General features: G+C 42.7%; 1 protein-coding gene across 1 annotated transcript in view; it reads left to right on the forward strand.

Moving 5' to 3' along the window:
* Nucleotides 1-8,576: 8,576 nt before the first annotated feature.
* The window catches only part of DOCK5 (dedicator of cytokinesis 5), a 78,170-nt gene continuing 62,563 nt past the window's right edge, over nt 8,577-24,183 (forward strand). Inside the window, exon 1 of the mRNA XM_086627996.1 lies at nt 8,577-8,619. Coding sequence (XP_086484122.1) covers nt 8,577-8,619 — 43 coding nt within the window. The remainder of the gene's footprint in view (nt 8,620-24,183) is intronic.

Raw genomic sequence — 24,183 nt, forward strand, 5'->3', positions numbered from 1 at the left:
CATACTGGTGTAAATAAGCAGAGTTTCTGTCTAATGTACTAAACTGCTGGCTAGAGCAAAATGTATCCTTCATTGATAACACTACTTGCAGTTCATGCTGTTACACCAAGATTTTGCTGAAATCTTCATCTTACTAAAGTTAGTCTGAGCATTTCTACCGACTTCGTCTCTCAGCTCTTCAGTGTGGGCAAAACACCTTCCTGTCTGTTCTTAGTGCTAAACCAAGCTTTGATCACAGCTTTCCTTGCTGTTCCGTGCATTGTAAATATAGAGTAATTATGTGTTCAGTAATCTTTTCCTTTATCCTTTAGTCTTTTGCAATGAAACGTCCCTTATGGGTAGGTGAAGGATGCCACAATAGCAGCAATAACAAAGTTTATTCTCCTATCAGGAAATTAACTGAGCTCTGTTGTATCTCACTGATTATAAAACTGATTTAATTTTTCCATACTAAATGGGAACTATATAATATAATAAACCTCACAGTACATTGGCATTGAAATTTAGTCGTTTATCAGCAATACATTTCTACAGAACATTTGTCTCCACAATAATTATTCTATCAGCACAGGGGGCCTCAGGCGTATTCACGGTGTGAATGGTGTCATAAAGCAGATATTGCCCTGGGGACACTTTTTTGCTGTTTGAAATCTAGCAGAATTCTATGCTTCCTTTTCACAGTTCCACACCATTCATGGAGCTGCTATATGGAATTGCTTACATAGAAAACAATATTAGAAAGTGTGTGAATATGGTTTTGGATACATTTAGAATCAAGAGGCTGAAAACATAACCCTATGACCATTTAGTTCTGTAGAAATCAATAACTAGGTGAAAGAAAATCCATCAGTATTACAGCTTTTTCATAGACAAATACCAGTTTGAGAGAGAGGAGTTTAAATCAACCCACCAGTTGTGATCTTTCTTGATTTTATAAACAGAGTTCTTCCTCTAGCATCAAATGTTCTTCAATAAAATAGCAAAAGAATAAAATACAACAATTAAAACAGTGTGGGAGTTTGGAATCACTAGGTTATGTCCCGGGCTCTGAAAATTTCTTTAACACAAAGATTGAACAAAATGAGATTTTCCTTTTCCCTTCACAGCAATTAGCCATGGAATATATTTTTAAACAGCAATGCCACGCAACTGTTCTTCCTCTACGAGTTCGAGTGTCCTTTTAAAAAAACAGTAAATCAGCTCCTTTAAGCCCATTTTCTGTATTTTCCTGGGCCTGTTCTGTAAGCTGATTTACTGTGAAGAATGGCAAGAGAAATGACTTCAATATTTTTGAAGGAAGAGTTACTTGTTGCTTGCTTTTCATCGTTCTTAATCGGTAAAACTCAAGTCAGGAGCTGAGGGAGTTTTAAATAACCCAGAGTTTAACTAGATACAAGACTGAGACACACACACGGATTTCCTTCTCTAATGATGAGTTGAAAATGGTCATTTCTTGTGGAAGGTTCAGGCCTGTTTCAGTCACCTACTGAAGAGATCATGTGTCTGCCCCTCTGGCAATAGATCAGAACCTCAGTTAGTGTAAATCGTAGAAACACTGACATGGGTGGAGAACTGCTCATTTACAGCAGCTGACAATGTGTATTCTGCTGTTTCCTTAAATCTGCTGACTTCGCTTGTGTAATTTTATGGCAGACGTCATTTGGGTTGCTCATAGCTCATGAGATCAGCTGTTGACAGGACAAACAGAGATCTTTATCTTACTTCACTTTTTTTTTTTTAATAAAAGCTCGAAGTACTAAAGATCTGTTTCTGTCAAACTTCCTGTTATTCCCTAGAAACAGTCACAAATTCCAGTTCAGCAATTTCGATTATGAGATTTCACCCAATGCCACTGGCTTGCAAAACCTTTCATCAAACATGCAGCAGTTTTTCAGACAAAGGGAATTGCAAGATAACCTCTGCCTATGCCTTCTGCTGACCTTTTTAAAAGAAGTGAGATAAAACAATTTCATATCCAGCTGTGGGGAAAGATCTTGACATCATGAGTGGAAATATCAGTCAGATGATCCCTAACTGAACTTTGGCGTTACTAAGACCAACATTTGGTGCATGAAATGTGAAAAGCAAGCCAAACTTTCTTTCAATGAGGCTGTGCTGATTTGCATCCATTGAGGATCGTGACCACTGAATGAGTTACTAATATGAATAATAAAGTCTGGCTTCCAGCAGTAATTCATTCATGAGCTGAAGAGGTGAATTTGCTGCTGGCCCCTGAGGTTCTTTCTCCGTGCATGTGGCAGCAATAAATGGACTCAAGTGAATTATAGGTGATGAAGATAGTTAAAAGCAATTTTACAATTGAGATCTCTGGATGCTCTACCACTTGAGGTATCATTTCCTGTTGTGTTTCATTGCAGGAATATTGGATTTGGGACTTAACAGTACCTACAGGAGTAAGGTATTGGCCTTCTCACACTGAATTGGTACAGATAAGTAGATGAAGGTGTGCATCATGATGGCATTTGCAGCATTGAACATTCTCTTCAGTGTTGCAGATGTGGTGTTACACCTTGCGTTTTCTTCTGAGCTCTGCAACTAATGCAACAGTTGATTGTATGATTGAGGCTTTGATTTGCATGGGTAGAATTCGTGCCTGAACAAAGTCAGAGATCACCATCTGTATAAAATGTAGACTAGATGGGAAGATTCTTCTGTCTTTCCGTAAAAAGAAACAGATGGAGAAGGGGTAGAGAAGCGAAGCTTTGAAATTTTAATAAACTCAGGCGTAAAAATACAAAGCTATTAAAATGGAAACGCCAACTAACTGATTACTCAGAACCTGTTCATCTGACTTAAAGATACATCAAGGCAGAAATTTTCAAAGCTGCCTAAGGGTTGTTATAGTCCCCATTCCTGTTTAATTGAAAAGGAGTCAGGTTTCATTAGTCAGATGGCTTTGGAAATATTTGTACAAAATCATGAAACAGAGATGATTACATTTAATCTAGAATTTCTCTTGAGAAAAAAGTGATAAACTTGTCTAACAAACTATTACCCTGCTCAGCAGTGTATGATCCCAACTCAACAGTGGCAAAATTGTACTGGAATCAACAGCTCTACCCCATTAGGACTGAAGAAACGCAGGGGTGACTTGGAGGGAATCCAGGGAAGTGCACAGCACTGTGTCTGCAGACATGTCCCATGCTGGGGATACTAGTCATGCTGGTTCCTGCTGCTAAGGGGAAGTGAAGCCCTCTTGACCTCTCCAAGAAATCTATGCCTACCTATTATTTGAGTGTAGGTCCTGAAGTCATTAAAGCCAGGAAATTTTGAACATTGCTGAACCCAGCTGAGTAAGCCATGTGAAGGCAGTATCTGTGCAGCTTCTGGATTTGAGCTGATCAGCTCGTGTGGAACAGTGCTGGGGACATGCAGTGTCAGGTCTGTACCAACCTAGATGTACACTAGCAAACCTGAGCCTGAACGACTTTTTGGGAAACTTCACGATTCCTAGATTATTTCAGCAAGAATTAGCTTTTGAGGTACTTTTAAATTCCTACTAGGCATCTCAGCATCGTTAAGCATTTAAATACCTTTACAGATCTGTCCCCAAGACACACATCAGTCTTGGACAGGAAATCTCCTCTCCAAATCACGTAATTGCTTTTGGTATTTTTACACAAAAGCAACGACTTTTACATAGCATCTTCTCCGTTATTTGCCTTCTCAGAAACATTGTTTATCCACAGTTCTGCTTCTTTGTCAGCCTAGGGTACCACGCAGGACAACGGTGTGTTAACATGCAGTTAGCCTTCCAGGGAATTTGCTCATCTCGGAATTATATTCAGAGAAATATTATGTGCTCTGCTTAAGAATCAATTTATACTGGATATAAATTAAACAAGGAAACAGGGAACACCCATTCGTGTTAGACCTTGGGTCAGTGAGGCGTGTGCACAGAGCTGCTACGTATTTTTTTCCAGTGAAGAAATGGTTTTCTTCCCTCACTGCAGGAAGATGGACCATGCTGAAATGTATTTGCAGAAAAGAGGGATCTTGCAATAATGGGTGAGCTGGGGTCGGTTACACAGTCCTTTGCTTACTCTTTAGTTGTAAATAGGAGAAAGGACTTCTGTACAAGTTGGTCCTACCTTAGCCCCATGTGATAATCAAAAGGTGGGTTGTCGTAGCTGTAAACCTCAGTTTAGTTAATGAATGTTTGCCCTTTCTCACAGCTGTGCTGGCACAGAATAATCCAGAAAAAAAAAGAGTGCCAGTGAAATTGGTGGCAGGTAAATAGTGGTTTTGTTGAATAATTATTTAGAAATATCTCTGTTGCATGAACAGAACAACAAAATGAACTGACAATAGGATAGTGCAAACTAAGTAGCAAAACTAGCATTATCCTAAAACATTTGCCTTATTTGGGTAACAAAATGTGCAGTGAAATATTCAGCTATGGATGTATCTGGGCTGTGAGATTTTCAGATAATATGTTAAATACTGTTCCATGATAAAACATGTAGAGGCAGATGGATAAAACCCACTGTTTTCTCCTCTTTGTGATGTTTGTATTTGCATATTTAATTGCTTATACTTACTCTGCTACTTTTTATTTATTGTTTCTGCTGGTGGTTGTAAAATAAGGCTCCAATTCTGAACCAGACCTGATCATTCATCAGCTAGAGGGTTTGACTTCTTAAATTAAGGAACAAATGGCTTTAGTTGTAGCAGTGTTTTTTTAGTTGGTGTGCTAAAACTACTTAATATTTTGCTGAACAGCATGATTTTTTCTCCACACTGTTCCTATGTCCTTTCTCTTGCTTTGAATTGTAACCTCCTTGATTCAAATGCCATCTTTTTTGTTTGCATATGCCCAGAACCGAGCTAGATAGGGTCTAAGTGGGAGAGTGGAAGAGTTCTGAAGGGTTATCACAGGAAAAATCTCGTTTTCTGCTCTTTTCCGTTCATTCAATGAAGGTCGGTGTACTCTTTAGCTGTGGTAGTTCTCGTCTGGAACACAGGAGGGCACTGGAATTACGTTTCTAAACTTCAGTTATGCCACAAAAAAAACCCAGATGCGGGTAGATGATGGTACTTCAGAAATGTTTCTAAGACACGGGGTTATTTCTAATGACTCTGTTAACTTCACATTTTGAAATGCTAAGTTTAGATAAAGGTGTTACCTCAGCAGCCTGACAATTTGCAAACGAGCTGTTCTTTCAACTACAAAGTAAAAGCCCCAGGAGTAGTATGACTTTCTTGGAGCACTAAAAGTGAATGCACCTTGGTCACCCCAGTTCGCTCCAGCTCTGAATCTGTAACATGACCTCAGTATTGTGATTTTGATGTGGTATTTATGCAAAGCGAGTTAATCTCTGATGTAGCATCAATTAGCATTTAACTATCTATCCTGATCCTGTTTGGGACAGAGAAGAACAGGGTTCAGACTGTGCATCATCAATGGCCCTGGTTAAACAACGCTTGAGCATTAAAAGAAAGAAAGAGAGAAGGAAAAAAATGCAGTTGGTATTATTATAAAATCAAATGAAAGGCTTTCTGAAATAAAACCCGACTTTCAGTGATAGCTGAGATTGCTTCCTTCATGTGCCCCTGACATTTGCAAGTCATTATATTTAATGACTCGTTCACCAACTTTCCCTACTTCAGTAAGGAAGCCAGCTACTCTAGTTACTACTTGTCTATCTTTCATGCTTTGCTCTATTTTTCATTTGCTGCCAAGAATTTGCTTTACCTGAGTTGGAAAATACTGGCACAGCTCAGCCAGCTTAACTACAAAGTCAAGAATCTTCAAGGAAAATCAAAGTTCTAGGCTGTCAGTTAGACTCTTGATTAGAGAACCTCTAGCCGAAGGCCTTGGCAGCCAGAATACAGGTGGTCTTTCAAAAACTCATTTCAGTGTCTTCATGAATACTTTTCTTCTTTAATAATCTGGCCTCAGATCTAAGCATGTTCCACAGTCCCTCTCTTGTCATCTACAAGATACTACTCATGAAGCCATATCTCTTCTTTATTTGGGATGTTGCTGCAGAAAGCTGTGGCTAAGCGAAGTGAAACGGAAAGAAAGCAAACTATCTTTACCAGAAAAGAAATAGATGTTTTTCTCTTTCTAAAGAGAGTCATTTTAACTAACTTTGGAAGGTGGCACACACATAGCACCTTGAATCGCAGTGAGGAATGTTTAGCTCTAAGTGCTGAAACTTTGACAAGACTGACACTTGAGGCATGGCTAAAGCAGCCCTCCAGGGACGGATGGGGTGTTCCCTCGGCAGACGGGAATGCAGGGGGATACAGAAAACCAGCAGTCTGCTCTGCATCGCTTGTTCTGCCGTACGCTGCAAAAGGGCCACAGAAAAGCCACATCCCATTTTTAGCAGGGAGTGTTGTGGAATCCAGGTGGTCCAGGATCAGAGCAGAGGGGCCTAATGCAACCATCACCCTGTTTAATTGTCGTGATCACGTAGTCACATTCTCTTTGTGTTAAGGTCTCAAAGCACTTTGCCATGTTCAGCCTCCATAAAGAAAGTCCGAGTGAAGCTCCCAGAGTAGAAGGATTTGCAAAATATCTAAATATCTGCTCTTCATCCAAGCTCGGGTGCCCCATCCTGTGGTGAGGGCACTGGCTCTGGGCAGTGCCCTGCACCCTCTGTGAGCCCTCAGCTCCCTGCAGAAACACGGCAAGGACTGCGTTTAGTGGCTCTACTAAATCTTCAGCTAGAGGAACTGTAGAGTTTTGTGCGTAAGAACAATGACTTCAGATATGTGCCAGTACAACATCTGATCATGCTTGGCTCTGTAGAATTAGTGTTTTATAAATAACAAATTAGTTAACCAGTTCCAGCTTGCAAATTTTATTTTTTTTTTTTCCTTATAACTTGTTCTACATATTGACATACTCTGTGTTGGAGCTTCAGGTGCTGTTGAAGTGTTGAAAGAGCCCATGTCCATATTTAACCTGCGGTGTTCTCCTGTTCGGTGCTTCAGAGGAACACATCTGAATGTAGTTGGGAGCATCTCACTCCTGTCATGAGCAGCCCTTGGGAGAAGATCAAAACATCATTCTAGGGAAGGGTTTGGCTGTCTGGTGGAAACTGGGTGTAACATTACTGCACATCACAGCTAGATGAGTAACGCACTGTGAGTGTAACAAATCCATGGGCCACACATTCTTGACAGATGACAGATCACCATGTATTGTTACAACCCAGTATACTGTTCTGTGATACGGTGGCTAATGGTGATATCATATGTCCTTATGTTTAAAATTTTGGCTTGCAAAGAACAAGTTTATTTGTTAGAGCAAATTACCAGTAATTAATTCTTATTTATATTGCTCTGCCACTTTGAGGCGCCAGTGAAGATCAAGGCAAATTAAACTTACTAGAAACACAGGTGGGAGAGTCTGTAGTATGGAAAGCTGTTCTGAACGTGCAAGAGGGACGTGGGCTGGGACTTGGAGAGATACGGAGTGCCCTGGGCACCGCAACAGCTGAGCGATGGGGCTACCCCCCGGTGCTTCTCACTTGTAATGTAAAATAATAAAAAAAAAAAATCTCCCCAGATTTTTGTGCTTTAATGCAATTAAACCGGTGGTTAGGTTTTAAAATATTCTGAATGATTATCGTCCTCGTTGCCTTCCACAGGAGATGGGCATACAGCAAAGATCAGGCACTAATAAAAATCAAATCTAGTTACTTAGAGCCCCAGAGAGATGATGAGAACCTGGATCTCCTCAGTTTGGACCTAACGCTTTGTAAAGAACCTGCCACTGTGATTTGCAGTGGTGCTGCATAATTAAGGGTATAATTAGTAGGTGTTACCGAGCGTCCCTCTCCCAGCCAATTTGCCACACCACAGCCGACATGAGCACAGAAGCCAGGCAGCCTGGTTCGGGTGAGAACATCAGACCTGCCTGGCAGGATCCAGGTGCGTACACAGCTTATGTCTCTGTTTCACCCATTTGAAATATTTTTATCAGGTCCCAGTTCACACCACCGAACTCAAGTGGAGGTTTACGTCACGGAGTGCCAAGTCAATCTCCTAAACAAGAACATCGTGTCTTTTGCAAAGTACAGCCCTGTGACCATTTTTCCAGATGCTTGGAGTACTTTTAAAATAACCCTTTTGTTTTCTTAGTTATTAATGAGTTACTTTTTAAAAACCCGTGTTTATGCTAACAGTGGGGAAACGCCTGCACGCTTATACATCGGCATATGAAGTAGCAATAACGGGCTCCATTACCCGCCGCCGCCCACCTTCCCCATCAGCGTTTGTCCGTCTGTCCCCCCCGTGCCCCACCGGCCGCACCGGCGGGCGCAGCGCTCCGTTCCCGGGGCGGGGCGGGCCGGGAGCAGGTGATCCCGGCCGGGGCGGGGAGAGCCGCCTCCCTCCCTCCCTTCCCCTCCTCCTCCCTTCCTCCTCCTCCTCCTCCTCCTCCAGGCAGGGGAGGCAGGAAAGTTGGGCGGCTGCCGGGAAGTTCCGTAGCATGGCGGAGCGGCGCGGGGCGCCCGGCCCCCGGCAGCGCGCAGGGGCGGCGGCGGGCGAGCGGCCGCGCTGAGCCGGGCCGCGCCGAGCCGAGCCGCGGGGCCGCCGGCATGGCCCGCTGGATCCCCACCAAGCGGGAGAAGTACGGGGTCGGTGAGTGCCAGCTCGGACACCCCCGGCCCCGGGAGCCGTGCCCCCCGTTCCCCGGGAGCCGCGTCCCGCTCCCCGCATCCCGGCGCTCCGCTTCCCCGCACCGCACGTCCCTTCGCTTCCCCCGGCTGCAGTCAGTCCTTTTCTTTCCCGCACCCGGCGCTCGCTTCTCCACGCACTTTCTTCTTTTTTTTCTTTTTTTTTTTTTTTTTTTCCTTTTTCCCAGTTCGTGCTCTCTTCCACTTTCAGGTTCCAGCAGCGGGTGTTCACTCTTTGAACCCCTCGGGATGAAGGCAGCGGTGTGTGTCCAGCTCACACCCTGGGAGCTCTGGGTTTCTGCAAGTTCGCGACTGACCTTTGTCATTTTGCCTCTCCAGCATGTTTTGCAGTGAGGAGTGCTCGTAACACAGCAGCAAATATGAAGATGTGGATAGAAAAAGTGGTGACAGGATACGATGTGAATTTGGGGCTGTGGGTGGCATCTTTGCAGGGGGTGGAAATCTTGATATAGGTTGAGGAATGGTGAAAGCTTGAAACCTTGTACCTTCTGCCCTGTCCTCCCCTTCATCTTTAAAAGGAGATTGTTAGATGCTGGCTTGCTTTTCTCTAGGAGAAGCATAACCAATGGTGTCACTGATAAGTTCTCCATTTCTTGAGAGTTTGACAAATTGAAAACCACAGAATTTTGAGGTTGCTTGTGAGAATTAGGCAGAGAACAACAGGCAGGAAACCACTAATGACACAAACAACTTCTGATAGTTTATTTTAATGAAGACTGATCTTCTGTGCCCCTTGTGTTCCATGGTAGACTTCTTGATGTGAGAAAAAATTTTAATTTCATGCTTGCAAAGTATTAATTGCCCCAGCTCCCATGAGGTGGTTCGTTCAAGTTCAGTCCATGAGTTTAAAGGGGAAAAACCTCATCCTGCACAATTCTTCACAGAGTGAATTTGAAATAAGTTAGCCACTTGATTGCAGAGAGGCAGCCCACTTCTTGCAGGGCTGTGGCTTAAGCTTCAGAGATATTATACGCTGCACAACCTTATCTAGTTTCTGCTCTGGTAACTGGGAGGGTGTGGAGTATTGTACGCCCTGAACTTTGTTTCTTTCTGTGTAGGCTACAGCCCAGGCTATTATGGGCTGTTCTGTATGGGAGCCTATAGGTATGACTTGTTGAGATTACTCTGAGCATTAGGAAATGAAAAATTTTGGTATTATAGTGAAGTGAAACGTAATGCTGATATGATTGGCTGTGCTAGATTGTGGTGGGGTTTTCTTAAGCACACCTTTGAGCAAGACTCTTCTACCTCCAGAATGGCCTTGGGCAGTGGGATGAATCAGAGGCACTCCTGTGCTTTTCATTAGCTTCCGGGGTGAGTTTTTGTGTTGGCTTGAGCCGACTGCTGATCATGACAGCTCCTCTCCCAGAAAGGGCACTGCCTTGTAAGCAGGATGGAGGGAAGAACTGCCTCTTCCCTTACATTACCAATGAAAAAGCGTGGGAAGTATCTCCTTACTCCTGTGTTTTCAGACAGCTGTGTGAAAAAGATACTGATTTCCCCTGTATGCAGACACACAGACCAAGCTGGCACAGAGCCTGTAACGTTTCAGCTCTTGCTTTTAATTCGCAACAAGAACTGGCAGGGTTAACCCACATGCAGTAAACAGAATTATTTATGCCATGATGAGCTTTGTCAGGCAGTGTTTGATACATGGCATTAACGGAATCGTAATTTTGTCAATTTGAGGTTTGCAGACTTGCTGGTTTCCTGTCTGCTATTGCACCATGTCCTGTGCTCAAGCTTTGCACTGAGGTACCAGCCCTCATTGCTTTTGTGCTTGATTTGAAGAAGTTGATGAGGATTGAAAGGGAAGCAAGCGCGAGCTTCTTGGCCATTAATCTGCCTGCTGACCACGGTGCCTCTTAGTACCAGTTATGAAAGTGGTTGTAACGAGGGTAATGGTGCTGATTTGTGCGATACAGGCCATTAGATGGTAACAACTTTGGTTCACTGGTAGCGTGGGTAAGGTGATAATTGTGAAGTGTAAAGATACAAGTTCATTCTTTTCAGAAAGAACACACGTTGTGCCTGTTCTTAATCGGTGCTTCGGGAACTAATATAGCACTACTTGCATTTATTTTAAACCCAACCCTGTAAATCATACTAACACGGTAAGAAATTCCGAGAAGTAGACAATGTGATTCAATGTCACTTCTCTGATTTCTGCATTCCAGTTCAGAATGGTTTATGTCCTAGATTATATCCTAGGGATTTGTTGATTGTGGGTTCAAACTCATTTGCTGCCTTCTAGTTCTGTCCTCAGTTGGTTAAACCTGGAGACTACCTTTAGCATGGGTAATGCAGATGGCATATGGGCTGAGTTGGAAATGGCAGACAGCAGGGAGTGCAAGACTGGAAATTGTAGCATTTTTAGGGAAGCATACGTGAGAGACAAATGGCTTGAGTTTCTCACTTGCAATGAATTTTTCAACTCAGAAACAGATGGGATTTTGGAAGCTTCAGCCTTGTGAAGGGACGAAAACACTGCTGATCATCTGATGGGTGACGTCTTGCCTCTTTAAGCAACAGGACTTTTTTTGGGTCTCACAAAGCTTCCTTGCAGCATGCTTCACCTCTAATTTGAGAAGAAAAGATACTATCTTTCTTGAAAGCTGGTCAGTTTTTGGGCCAAAGGAAATGAAGTAACCTATTCTTGGTGAAGTGCCTCTCTCAAGAAGGTGTCATTTGCAGAATCCCTTTCATGCAGGCTCTTTTTCAGTCAAAACAGCGTGCTCTGAAGGAAAGAATACTTGAATGACTCTCCACGATTTTTATTGTCTGCTTGTTTTAAAATTATTAACTTGGGGCATAAGGAATCAACAATATAATTATTTTCTTTTTCTGCTGGTAGTAACACTGGCTTGCATTAACTTCAACTTAAGTATTACACATCAGTTGTAAAAGCAATTCTTTCTTTAGTCATCATCTGTTCTTAACCTGTAAGTGTCCTTTGTGGATTGGAAAAGACTGTATTTCAGTACCAAGTAGGAGACAATCTGGAGTCTGTGGAATCATAAGCTCCTCTGGTGTAAATCTAAAGTGCCATCTGAACAAGCAATGGCACCCCTTCTTCTGATTCCTTCGATAGCAGCCTGGTAAGCCAGGTCAGGGAACTGACCCAGCTCAAAACCAATTCAGAAATCAAAGGTGCTGAGTTTTCAGCCAGAATGGTTTCCAGGTGACTGTAATGATGCATCAGGTACACACAAGCTTTATATGTCACCTTTGACTGTGAACTAACAGGATGTGAAGTGTTTGTTTATAATTATGTAGTTTGATCTGTGTGTGCACCTGTTGTTCAGCCAAGCCATAGATCTGGTCTTCCAGAATAAGAAATTATTAACTGAAGTTTTGTTGAAAGAGCTCTGAGAAATGAGGTCCAGAATAGCTTGCGTTTTGGTGAAGGTGGTGGCTGGCATCTGGGTGCACTGGTGTGACTTCCTCTCGAAATGTGAATTTACCCTGTTTTGGGGTAGTGGCCGTTTCATAGAGCTTATATGGTAGCACTGGGGAAGGACCAGGCAGATTATCGTGGCCAGTCCTCTGCAGTTGGAGGCCAGAGTGGACCATTCACTCCATGTGCCACAAAATGCTTCAACCCAACAACAAACTTGGAGCTTGCAGCAAAACACTGAAAGCCACAAATTGTGATGTCCTGCTTAGAAGGAGCAAGTGAAAGCTTACGCAATGTTTGTTGCCTGTGATCTCCCTATGGAGAGATTATACACATTGTTAGATGTCTGACTTAAAATATTATTGTGAGCCCACAAAAACTTCACTGGTCAATGAGGTGTATCAATGCGTTGTTTGTATTTTAGTAATCTTTATAGGCTCTGAGTAAAACCAGAGTCATGTTTTGTTTAGAGAATGTCATAAAATATTGGATGGAAGGGAAGCTAATTAAACAAAGTGGCTCATTCACTCTGTGGCAAGTGTTTTGACCTGGTGCATTTTTAAAGGCAAGGGGCTTGGAGGGGAAGGTTGAGAAACGTTTGAGCAGCTTCAGTTCCCGAGCATCCCCTGCTTCTCCACGTCCTGTTCCAGGGATTCCCATTTTGCTTTTCAAGTACGCAGATACCTGGGTGGCTGTTTGAAAGAGGATGGCTCTGGTTCCAAAAGAAGTGTGGCTGCTTGCTATGGCTGAAATACCCTCGATGTATCACCAACAGGAACTGTTTGTTGCTGTGGCACATAGCAGCCTTTGAGTTTCAATCTATCATCTTTTATTTTGTTGGATTTTTTTCTTTTTGAATAGATTTTTTTGGTAAACTGACAGGTAATTAACCCTAATAGTTATTAGTGGCCTTTTAAACCCATTACATTTTTCCCTGCTGGAGGAACTGGAGCGTAGGACTATTCTTGTCATGAAGAAGTATTTACTTTGTTGAAATACCATGTGGTGGTGGAGTTACAATCAGCTGCGTCATGTCTTAGGAATGGCAGTAATTTTTCAAATGTAAACCAGTGCCTGCCAGCTATATTTGTGATTTGTGTGAGCAGAAATGCAGAGGATCAGAGAGGAAGACAGAGTGCTGCGGAATAAGATTTTCTTACTAATGGTTTGATTTGTGATAACTTCTGATGTGCTGGGCCATCAGGTCTTGGCTTCGTGTGCAAACCTCATACATCTTCTGCAAAGTTGTCTCGAAATACAGCCTGATCAAAGGATTTTTCACATGCTGATAGTAGTACATCACGTCAAATGAGAGCGAAATCTGTATTTGTTTCAGCTTGCTGTTTGCCTTGTGCCTGCTGTTCCTGCAGAACGGTTCGGAAGTGAAGTTGTGCAGCAGGTTCTGCACAAGGGCTCTGGGAGGATGGAAGAGCCCCTTCCCACTGCAGAAGTGGCTGTCTTCCTTTCTGTTGAGAGAAACACTCTATAACAATCCTTCCCCCTCTCCCCACCCCCTCATTTGCTTTATTATGATTTGTGTCTAAAAATTGTCATGTTTGTGGCAGTACCAACAAAACTTTCAATAGGGAAAAGTAAAACCTTGGCATTGTTGGCAGCAAAAAGTTTCGAATCTTCTTTATTTCTGATTTAGTTCTCCAGTTTTTACTACTGTGTCTACAGGTCATTTGATATGGAAATTGGCTGTGTGGTACTTCTTCCATAGTCCTTTCTGGTTTTTGTTAATCCATATTAGCCTGAGTCTATTTTTTCTTGCTTTTGGTGATTACTACTCTACTTCTTAAGTAGTTCCCTGTGAAACTAATCCTATGGACTTCAAAGGCATTGCTGACATGAGCAAGACTTGTAACCGCTCCTTTTCTTATTCTTACTTTGAAAAGCAGTATTTCTAGACGTGTCTTGTGACTTCTGGGAGCTTTAGCTCTCGTGTATCCACCTTGAAACATCACCCACAGTCCTGATGTTTAGGAGCTATCATGCAGTTCATCTTACTAACAATCAGGCCCCTTTCTGGAGGCTCCAAATCTTCTCTGGAGGCATCCAGAACTACTAGTTGCCTTCTAGAGTTTTGGCTGAGCTGTCTCCTGCTGATTAGATGTGGGCTTAATTGTTCAGGGGTGTCAAGTACCAGTTCCCGCTAGAGCTGGGTGTGCCAACCAGTTCTGAATTTCACACCAGTCTCTTGCATATTCTTGTTCATCTTTTGGCCTAGGACTGTATTTGCTAGCACACATGCAGATAGGAACTATGGAAATTAAAAGCAAAATAATAAAAGTTCATGAATTGAAAAAGCTTAAACCGATAGGATATTGATCAAGAAGCAGTAAGTGTGTAATAATCTTTCCCTGTTGTTCAGAAGTTGAAAAATGTGCATGCCTTTTACGTGCAAGCTTGCCAAAACTCTTTTTAATTGAAAGCCAACTTTTTTTTTTTTACTATTTAACTTGCACTTAGCTGGACTGGTAAGGTATTTCTTTCGATCAGTGCTGTTAGGGAAAAAAAAGTCCTATTTATTTTAGAATGTTAAAGACACAACCATGGCCAAGCTTAAAACTACCTTAGTCCAAAGTCATAAACACATTTATCTGCTTCCTACCAGAGTGAGACTGTGTTTTCAGGTCCAATGTATTTAACTCATGATGGAATGCCTAAAATACTGTAATGAATTTCGGTGCATTTGCCAGGAAACATGTGCTAATAAAACTGGAACATAAATATGAATTACTAAACAGCTTTCTAGGTGGCCAGTTCATGGTTGCCTTCAAAAACTGAAGATGTTACAGAGTGCTAGTTGGACCAGTTGCTTAAATGATTAAAATGTCATTTTGGTACAGTACAGACTGTACCTCCTTGGAAGATCTCCCAGGAATAGAGAGGGGAACATTGTTTAAAGGATGAATTGCTCTGGCAGCCTCTTGAAGCTTTCAGAGAGGTGTCTGGCACATTGTCAAAATGTATCTAAAAAAAGTAGTGATTGTTCTGTGGAGATTGTTCTTTGGCCACTTCTTATACTCTCAAATTTTTGGAGGTGTTGCTGCAATAAAAGTAGATCTCATTTTGGAAAGTACTGAATCTGGGCAAAAAGTTCACTGAGATACAGTGGAGATGATAACAGTTTTCTGCTCTTGGGAAGCTTGGTACTTTGATCTTCCATAATAATAACGCAGTTTATAACCTTAGCTCTAAAGTTCTAATACTGTTTAAGAATGTCATGGGCAAATAGTGACCAATTAGTTCTGAAAGAGCACTTTAAAAAAAAAATAAATGCTTAAATATTGGAGACCTGATTCTTGCAGTGCTTCTGTTCTCTTTGTTCTGACAATGTAGTGGTGGCTTCAAGCTGCAGAGAGATGGAGCTTAGTGTAAAGGAGTAAAGTAGCTCTAGAAGATGAAGGGAAGGCTGCAGTGCGTGGTACCCGGTTCCAAATTCTTTGTCTCCTTGCAATTTGTGCGGTTTAATTAAAACTGGTCTGCTTACTGCAAATTTGGGAGTAGCTTGTTCTTCAGCCTTCATCACAACAAAGGGATCAATATTCTTCTTTGGCTTTTTTCCTTCCAGAGTAAGACCCTTAGTTCCCAGCCAAGATTTCCTATTCCTCGTTTCGACACTATTGCCCTGTTTGCCTGTTACCTGAGATAGGTGGCAAGATAAAAATGGAATGAAAGGTCTCTGGAAATGTGAACCTGTGTATGTCGCTCTGCAGTGCCAGTTCTCTGACTGGGGCTTGTCTTGTTTTGCAAACATGAATCAATGAAACCACAGGCATCCGTTATGGGAGAGTAGTGTGTTGTGGAGCCCGTGTTCGATGAGCAGGGCTGAAGGTGCAGAGGCCAGTTGGAATCCCCATGGTTGTGCATGGTAGGAATTCTGCTTGTGTTAGCCCTGCAGCATGAGTTAGCTCAAGTGCTGGTTTCCGTAGGGGTGCTGTCCAGTGAAGGTTAAGAGTTTTTGGGCAGCGGATCCCAAGTTTCTTAAAATGCAGTGAGCCAAGCCACGCTATGAGTTCGTCTCATGCAGATTGTGGGAGATCTTGTCTGTGTCTTTCTGTACACACGGATGGAAAGGGGAAAGCGTTGGAGGCCGGAGAACACTTGGATACAAATTTCTGGCTGTAATTCTGGTGGGTTATGTTTGCAGCTGGTGAAATGGGATCCCTTAGCTTTATATCCTCTGTGGGTCCATCAGCTTGAGTTTAGTGTTGGTGTGTGTAGGTGTGATGCTAGCAAGAGACAATGCTAAAGTTTTAACTCAGGTGAACTTTGTGATGAAGACTAGCCTGTAGGCACAGTTGGACTCCATGCTCAAGTGTTCTACTCATTAGACCTCCTCTCATCTCTTCACCCTTATTCCCTCTGAAAGTAATGCATACAGCAAAACTCATTAGACAGTAGCACTCGCAGTTCTGTACAGTAGTATTTCCAAGTTTTCTTTCCACTTCCTTTGATGTTTTGCCCGGTAAGAACTAGGATGGTAATTTAAAGCCAGTGGCAAATTCACTTAATTCTTTTGAAAGTGCCACACGCTTTCAAGTTGGGAATTAGCTGAGTAGTCCAATTTATCAAGTGATGGTTTTTGGTTTTTTGCAGGCTTGGGGGGGAAAAAAAAAAAAACAGGATTGCAGACAGACTTGGTAAAACTTGGTTGCAGTTGTATGCATATTGTAAATCAGCATTCTTGACAGGCTGTAAAAATGGAAACATTCAAAATCAGAGGTTACTTTTGTGAAAACTGGTTTTCAGAGCTCTGGTAGGTATCTGCAGTTGTTACAACTGGAATTAAGTACCGCAGTACTTAGAAGGCCATAGGGATGAACCCCTTCTTTTGTAGAGGACAACCCAAAGAGTGGTTATGTGCCCGTTCTCTTCTAGGTCTCCTCAAAATGCACAATATAGAGAAGATGCATAATAATTTAAATTTATTGGATTCTCATGGTATCAGCGGGCTAACGTGAATATAAATTGGATTCTGATTCAGCTAAAGTCAGTGGCAAAACTGTTGATTTCTGTGTTGATATGATAGTTGAAACAGTATTAACAGGGTTAGAACTATTGCTCTAAAGGACAAGACTATGATTTAATATATTTTTGGGAGAATACTAATTGTTCAGGCTAGATGTTACTGCTCAGGTTTCAAAGAGGCAGAATAAAGCTGCAGGGCTTGGAAGATAACGTGCCTTACAATAATATCAAGCACCCTTTAACCAAATAAGATCCATAAGCCACGTGTCATGATGGTATCCAGTTCTTGTAGCCTCACCAGTAGATGAAAAGGAGCAGTTTGTCTTGTATCCTGCATGTCGAGAAGGTCACTGTGTCACAGTGCAAGTTGAACGTATATCCTGGTAAGTAAATGAAGTGCTTAAACACACCAGGTAGATGTGTTTTGTGAAATTAGAACTGGTAAAAGATGCAGCTTTGATAGCACCAGAATCAGGGGTTTCTCTGTAGTGTGATAGTAATAACAACACCGGCAGCTGTTTCATAGAATCATAGACTGGTTTGGGTTGGAAGGGACCTCAAAGATCATCCAGTTCCAACCCCCCTGCCATGGGCAGGGACACCCTCCACTACACCAGGTTGCCCAAAGCCTCATCCAGCCTGGCCTTGAACACTTCCAGTGACGGGACATCTACAACTTCTCACCTTTTTACCCTGAGCCAACTGCGTACCGCTCAGAATTGAGTACCACTGAAACAGGAATGGCAGTCTGGTACCAGTCACTGACTTCTTTCCTTCTGCGTCAACTAAGGGGAGGTTGGCTTGATGAAATCACAAGATCTTCCAGCAGCTGAGTTGAGACCATTGAGTCAAGGACCACCTTCCAGACCCAGCAAGCGGCGTGTCATCATCTTTTTGCACTTGGAAGTTGCTTTTGGCACGAGTTCCAAGCTGGGTACTCCTGTGTCTGTTCGTTCCACTGTAAGGCTGACATGCTATTGCGTGTTGCGTAGTTGGAATCTGCCAGACTGGAAGCAGACTGTAGCCTTTAAAACTGTTCTACACTGTGGCTAACACTTCAGTATTTTATCTTCCCTTTTCTGTTCGAACGCTGGCCGGCAGGCACCGTTCCCCCTGGCTGCAGGAAGTAGATGGAGGCTGGTAATGCAGTGGGAGCAAAAGCCAAGTATATTCCTCCAAACCATAGCCCTGGTAGTCTTGCAGACAACCTTAAATGGTTGTTGTAGAAAGATGTATCAAACCTGATAAAAGTTTACAAAAGTGTCAGTCTTCAAGAAGAAAGGCTAGGCTATTTACTTTTTCTGTGTATCTGCAAAAGGAGACGTTTCATGATGTTGCAGGGAGACTGGAATTGCAGGTCTAGTTGAAGGAAATAATTTTATTTATTTTTTTTATCAAGCACTGGTTAAGTTGAGTGTAGTATATTCAGGAGCAGGTTGGCTCCTGCACTGCTGGTGCTGATTTATTCCTCCATTGGCTCACAGCACTCTCTGTTGCTCCAGACATAAGCTGAGACAGCTAATGTAGATTAATTCTTTATCTGAGCTTAAAATCCTTTAGGGCCCTTTAGAGTGAAAATAAAAGGAAGTAGAGAGCCTAGTGAAGAAAATTACACAGCTAACAATTTGTGTATGTGTTACCCATATGCAAAATAAAGTGCACGCTTAGTATTGTGTACTGTGACTCTGATATGCGTTTTTCTGGTATATGTTTTCCAGAAAATGGTTTAGAAAATTACTGCATGTGTAAAAAGAGCAGAGCTTTAAACTCTACGTTGAGATGGGTAGAAGGGAAAATTGGACTTTTGGAGATGGGGGGTATTCCTGTCACTTTTGAGGTCAGAGTGGGTTATTGCAAATCCTAGAAGCTCTGAATTGAGTTGGTCCTTCAGCCAGCAGGTGAAGTCAGGGTGGGTTCTCCTGGAGCAGGATTTTGCCCAGGATGTGTGTCTGTGTGAATGCTTTGGAGAGACTTGTTTTCTGGTGATTTTCCTACTGTAGGTTTTCTTCACTGTGGGTTTCCATGGTCTAGTTGTGAGGAAGAGACAGAGGGGCCAAGACTTCAAAGCTCTTTCATCTGGGCCAAATGCGGAGCTGCTTTAAAATTTGCACTTAGTGACAGAAAGAGATTTCAAGATTTTTTCCAAGTGTTATATCTGCTCCTAAACAGCAAAGACTGGGCCAGCACACCATAATGCTATAACAATTGCACTGGAGCCTCCGTCTGCTAGTCCCTGACATAGAAGTAAGTCCAGAAAAGTCACTGGGCATCAAGAAAACTTACTCTGGAGTCTCATAAGAGTTTTTGGGTGGTTCAGATCACAGAAGCAGCTACAGTTTGGCTGCTTCTGCCCCAAGCACACTTAAGAGAGACAAAACAGCTCACGCTGTGATGACTTTATTGCTGCTATCCAAATCAGTGGATGTTTAGGATGTATATCTCTCTCCTGTGTTGCACTATAGATACACTTTGAGAACATAATCTTTATTTTCGTACAGCTAATGTGGTATAAACACTTTGCAATAAATAATTGAGGGGATGAATTAAGTCAAGATGACTACTGGGAATTCTGTAGACATGAAAAAATGGAGATTATTTCTTTTTCCTTTATAATCAGTGTGTCTCTCGCTTCAACAGTTCGAATCATTTCTGTTTGCCTGATCTGAACCTACTAAGAAGCTCTAATTAAAACACACAGGCTAATTTGTCATTGGGTCTGCCACTTGCTCCAGAGCATTGTTGTGGAGCTGACTGTGGTTTCATTCTGTAGAGTTTAAAGCCGTAAGAGACCATGAGATCATCTAGTTGTAGTGCTTGTGTAGTGCTTGTGAAGCCATCCCTATTCCCATAGGCTGAGGTGGTTGTTTTTTTCTAAAGCATTCCAGGCTTTAAGAGATTGAACCATTGATCCTAGAATCTAATCCAATCTGGGATGGAGAGAGAGAGACAGGAATATCCAAAAGCTGATAATGGCATGACTGAAAGAGAAAATCTTCCCCAGTCTCAAATTCAGAAATTGATTTGATTTAGACTTTGTGCAGGACAGATTCTGCAAAACCTTGGATTATTTGCCTGCCCTATCTCCAGGGTAATAATCTGTTATTCAGAGGAAATTACAACAATCTTAGTAGACTTTTGATCAATGGTGCATCTGGCAGACAGGCTTCCCTGTCCTCGGCAGGTGAGCAGGTAACACCCTTATCTGGGTTTGGTTTTTGGAGTGGCAAGTTGGTCTGGAAGCATGTGGAGGACAGTGTGGATCTTCCTGCTTTTCTCATGGTTCTCCAAAGAAAGGAATGAATATGGAAGCTGATGGTTACGGAATCCAGATTAGAAAGGCCGTGCCATATCCTCCTGCATAGGCAGACTGTAATTTCTCAGTTGATCTAATGCCCATTTTTAAGATAACTAATCTTAAAAAATGTAAGGATAAATAGAAGTCCTTCCAAGTGTATTCCTGTGGGTGAGGTCAGCCTGAAACTAAGTACAGAAGATGTTTAAGGCCCACTTCTCGCTCATCAGATGTTTGACTCTGAAGCCTAACGATGGCTGTTAATTAAAGCATTTCTATCCATGTAATCCTGTTATTCTGGATTATTTGCTTTCAAAATGCTAAGCAGTCACTTGGAACTTTGTAGAATTGAGGCTGAATGTCGACATCAGCCAATTCAGGAGTAGTAATTTTTTTTGTAACAATCAGTTAATGTGCGTGTTTCACAGTGTTGAACCATGACTATTTTTTTTTTTAAGTAATCTGACATATAAATCTTAATTATACTATTCTCATTTTTTCAGACACAAATTCCTGGGAAGTTACAAGAACGTTTTTGCTCAAACATCAAAAAGCCTTTGTTCCTATTAAGAATTAATTCCTTGGGCATTTCCTTTTTTTTTTTTAAATAAAGCCACTGTGGTTTTGGTTGTATCTTGGCAACAAATAGCATACCAGGCTTCTCCAAATGGGGCTGTCTGGCAGAAATGCCATTTCTTGATAGAGGGTTGTTGCAACAGGAAAGCACATACTTCTGTTTCCGTGCAATAGTTTTTGACTCTTCAGTTGAACGCTGTAATGAGACGAAGCCTGGCTGTTGCAGCAGCACTGAATGTGATTCTTTGTTCCGAGGAAGTAAGGCACAGCCTTCTCCTATCGGATAGTGGGGAGGGCAGGCTTCAGAGAAGTGGGACATGGTGTTTGGATGCAGTTATCGTGTCTTTGGAATGGGTGGAGGGGTGGTTATTTTGAGCCAAGTCAGAGATAATGGATCTTGCAGTGGCTGTGTTTTTCAGGCCAATAATCCACATTTCAAATGCATTTAAACAAGTTATTAAGGAAAGGATTCCATTCCATTCTGCTTTGAATTACACACAAAATAGTATGTGACAGTTTCTGCCTTGTTCACTTTAGTTTCAGACGTTTTAGCTGAGCTTCACTTTTAGAACAGTCTGGAAAATGAGTTGCAGTCTTGTGGTTAAAATAGGTCTAGAAATTAATATTTGGGTTTCGTCTTTGAATGTGCTGTGACCTTTGGTTTTTCTGTCCTCAGTTTCTCTGCATGCAAAAGAGAACAACTGCTTCCTTTCTCACGTGCTGGTGACACTGTGTGAAAGACACCGCATTAGTGCAGGAGATCGTGTGTCCAGATGTGACCAGGCTCCTTAAAGTGTGCCCAGATGTGTGTGTGGCATCGGAGCTGGCTGCACCGTCACCTTCCTTCCCAATGGATGTGGGTGGTGGGCACTGCAGAAAGAAGCCCAACGCTGCTTTCATGGAAACACATGCCAGAACTCCCACTGGTTTCACTAAAAGCGAGGTCAGGCTCGGTGAGCTGCTGACAGACCTCTTGCAAATTAAGGCCATTCCCAGGTCTCTTGAACAAAGTGAGGCTTTGTGGGTTTTCAAAGTGTGTTTTGGGGTTTTTTCAGTAGTATAGTTGTAGTGCTTCTCGTTTTCTGCCCCATGCGTGACATTGAGGCTTCTTACTTCTTCTAAGTGCCAGTCTGGTGTTTCACGGGTCAGGAACGTGTGCTCTGGTTACTCCTGTGCCTTCGTGCAACTGGAGGGAGCGACGTAACTGAACCTGCTCTTCCCATCATAATTCTGCCATGTGCCAGCCCACGTCGAACTGGGTACCTTCTCAGAAACTTGTGGCTCACCATTGGCTCTTACTCGGCCCCGGCTCCCCGGAAAGCCCCGGCTGTCTCAGGTTCCCATTGCCCTTTGTGTGGTCTTTGCTTCTGGTGATGGCTGTTGCGTGATGCTTCCGAACAGAACAGCGTATTCCCCGGCTTCCAGCGTGCACGCCCAGTTGTGCAATGCCTTTAGAGTTCCTGCTGGATCCGTTGTGAGGAATCACCTCTGCCCTGAAGCGTGAAAATTGCTTCTCCTTATCTTCACCTACGTTATTCTGGCTGCTGTCATCGGTCATAAAGTTATCTGTTGCCCTTTTCAAACCAGCCCCGATGGTGACTCCTCTGACCTTCCCTCCTAATGAATTCTGCAGTCTGGATGCCTCGTTGAAAAAAAAAAAAGCCAAAAAACATTTCTTAAACTTGCTTTCTGCTAATCAAACTGAGGGACTGCCTTCCTGTAAATTAAATAATACAATATATTGCCAGTAGTTACACTCAAATAATGTGATCACTAAAACAAACCCGGTATCTCTTTCCTACAGATCATGTTTTCCATCTCATCCTCTTTGTTTAAATTAAATTTGTGGGACTTTAGTGCTGCTTGTTATTCAGGATAATAAAAGGAACAGAATCACTGTTCCAAAGTGAACTTCAAGGACAAAATCTCAACTGAAGTTTAACTTGAAGGGAAGAGACTTAACTTCAGATATTCCTGCAAATTTGGGGACAAAAGTCTCTGCAGGTTTTTTTTCTTCCTTTCTAGCTGCACTGTCAGGATTTTGTATGAAGGATTTTTATTTTTTCATGCCATGACCATGTTTGTTATGTGCAGCTTCCTTTCTCTTTTAAGTCTGAAAGAGGTCAGATTAAATACACACGATGCGAAAGAGGCTCAGCCCTTCCAAGAACTGCAGACGGACTGTTTCGGCCAGGACTGACTTCGAGCAGCAGGAAGCATCAGTTGCAAACAGTAAAGCTCCCAGGGAAAATATGCCAGCAATTTGTCTTTTATAACCTCGTGCATAACCATTGGGTAGGAGATTTTTTTAGACAGTGGCCCTCTGTTCTTGCTCATTTCAATCTAGCAAAGCAAGATACTGCAAGTCTTGTCTTTTTTTGATGTGCAAGTGGCAGAAGCGTGTTCCTTCAGCTTCTAAGTGCTGCAGATCGGGATCTGAAACCTTTCTGGTGGAGCAGGGACAGGAGGGAAGGGAACTGCGACGTTTGGGTCTGCCTTGTGACGGGTGTGAGCTTCGAGGGGAAGGGAACTGCCGTGTTTCGTTCTCCCTCCTCCTGTGGCTGGTGTGCTCTTTAGTTTTGAATTAACTGTCTGTGTTCTCAAAAGAAAGGCTTGTCTGATGCCCGCCCACCTTTCTGTTAGAGCCTTGGCGCTGCTCACACTGCTTTTGTCTGAAGCTAAAGCAGCAATTTATGGAAAAATTCAGACTGGTATTTGTATAATGTCTGTTTGTCTCAAAGAAACCCGAGGCATCTAGAAATGGTACGTCGGAATCTCTATACGTATAAGCATACATGAATTTCTAAACAGCAGCTATTTCTCATGGAGAGCACGAATCCCAAACAGCATTTAAAGGCAGAAAATGAGGCAGTCCAGCTGTAACCACAAGAGGAAACTTCAGTAGACAGAATGTAATCAGCCAAGTTAGAAATTGGCTAAGACGCTCTGCTTTAAATCTTCTAAGTCTGTCGACAGTGCTATAGGATTATTGATGTCCATAGGCTGCTCCATGCCTGGACTTCACCGGAGGAGTGACACCACCTCTGCAGCACAGTGTCCCTGTAGCACGTTACAGGCCAACAGTTCAGCAGTGACTCCAGAGGAAGCCTGGATTGTTTTATCCATCCACACCGCTTCCTGCTGCACCTTGGGGAGGTTTGGAGACGTCCCATCCCAGCCATGGCTTGCAGCATCCCTGCTCAGCATTAGGGCTTTGGCAGGTTTGCTGCAGCAGAAGGCACGGCCGCGGGGAGCTCACTTTCCTT

Source organism: Tauraco erythrolophus, chromosome 29 (assembly GCF_009769465.1).
Source record: "Tauraco erythrolophus isolate bTauEry1 chromosome 29, bTauEry1.pri, whole genome shotgun sequence".
NCBI classification, from domain to species: Eukaryota; Metazoa; Chordata; class Aves; order Musophagiformes; family Musophagidae; genus Tauraco; species Tauraco erythrolophus.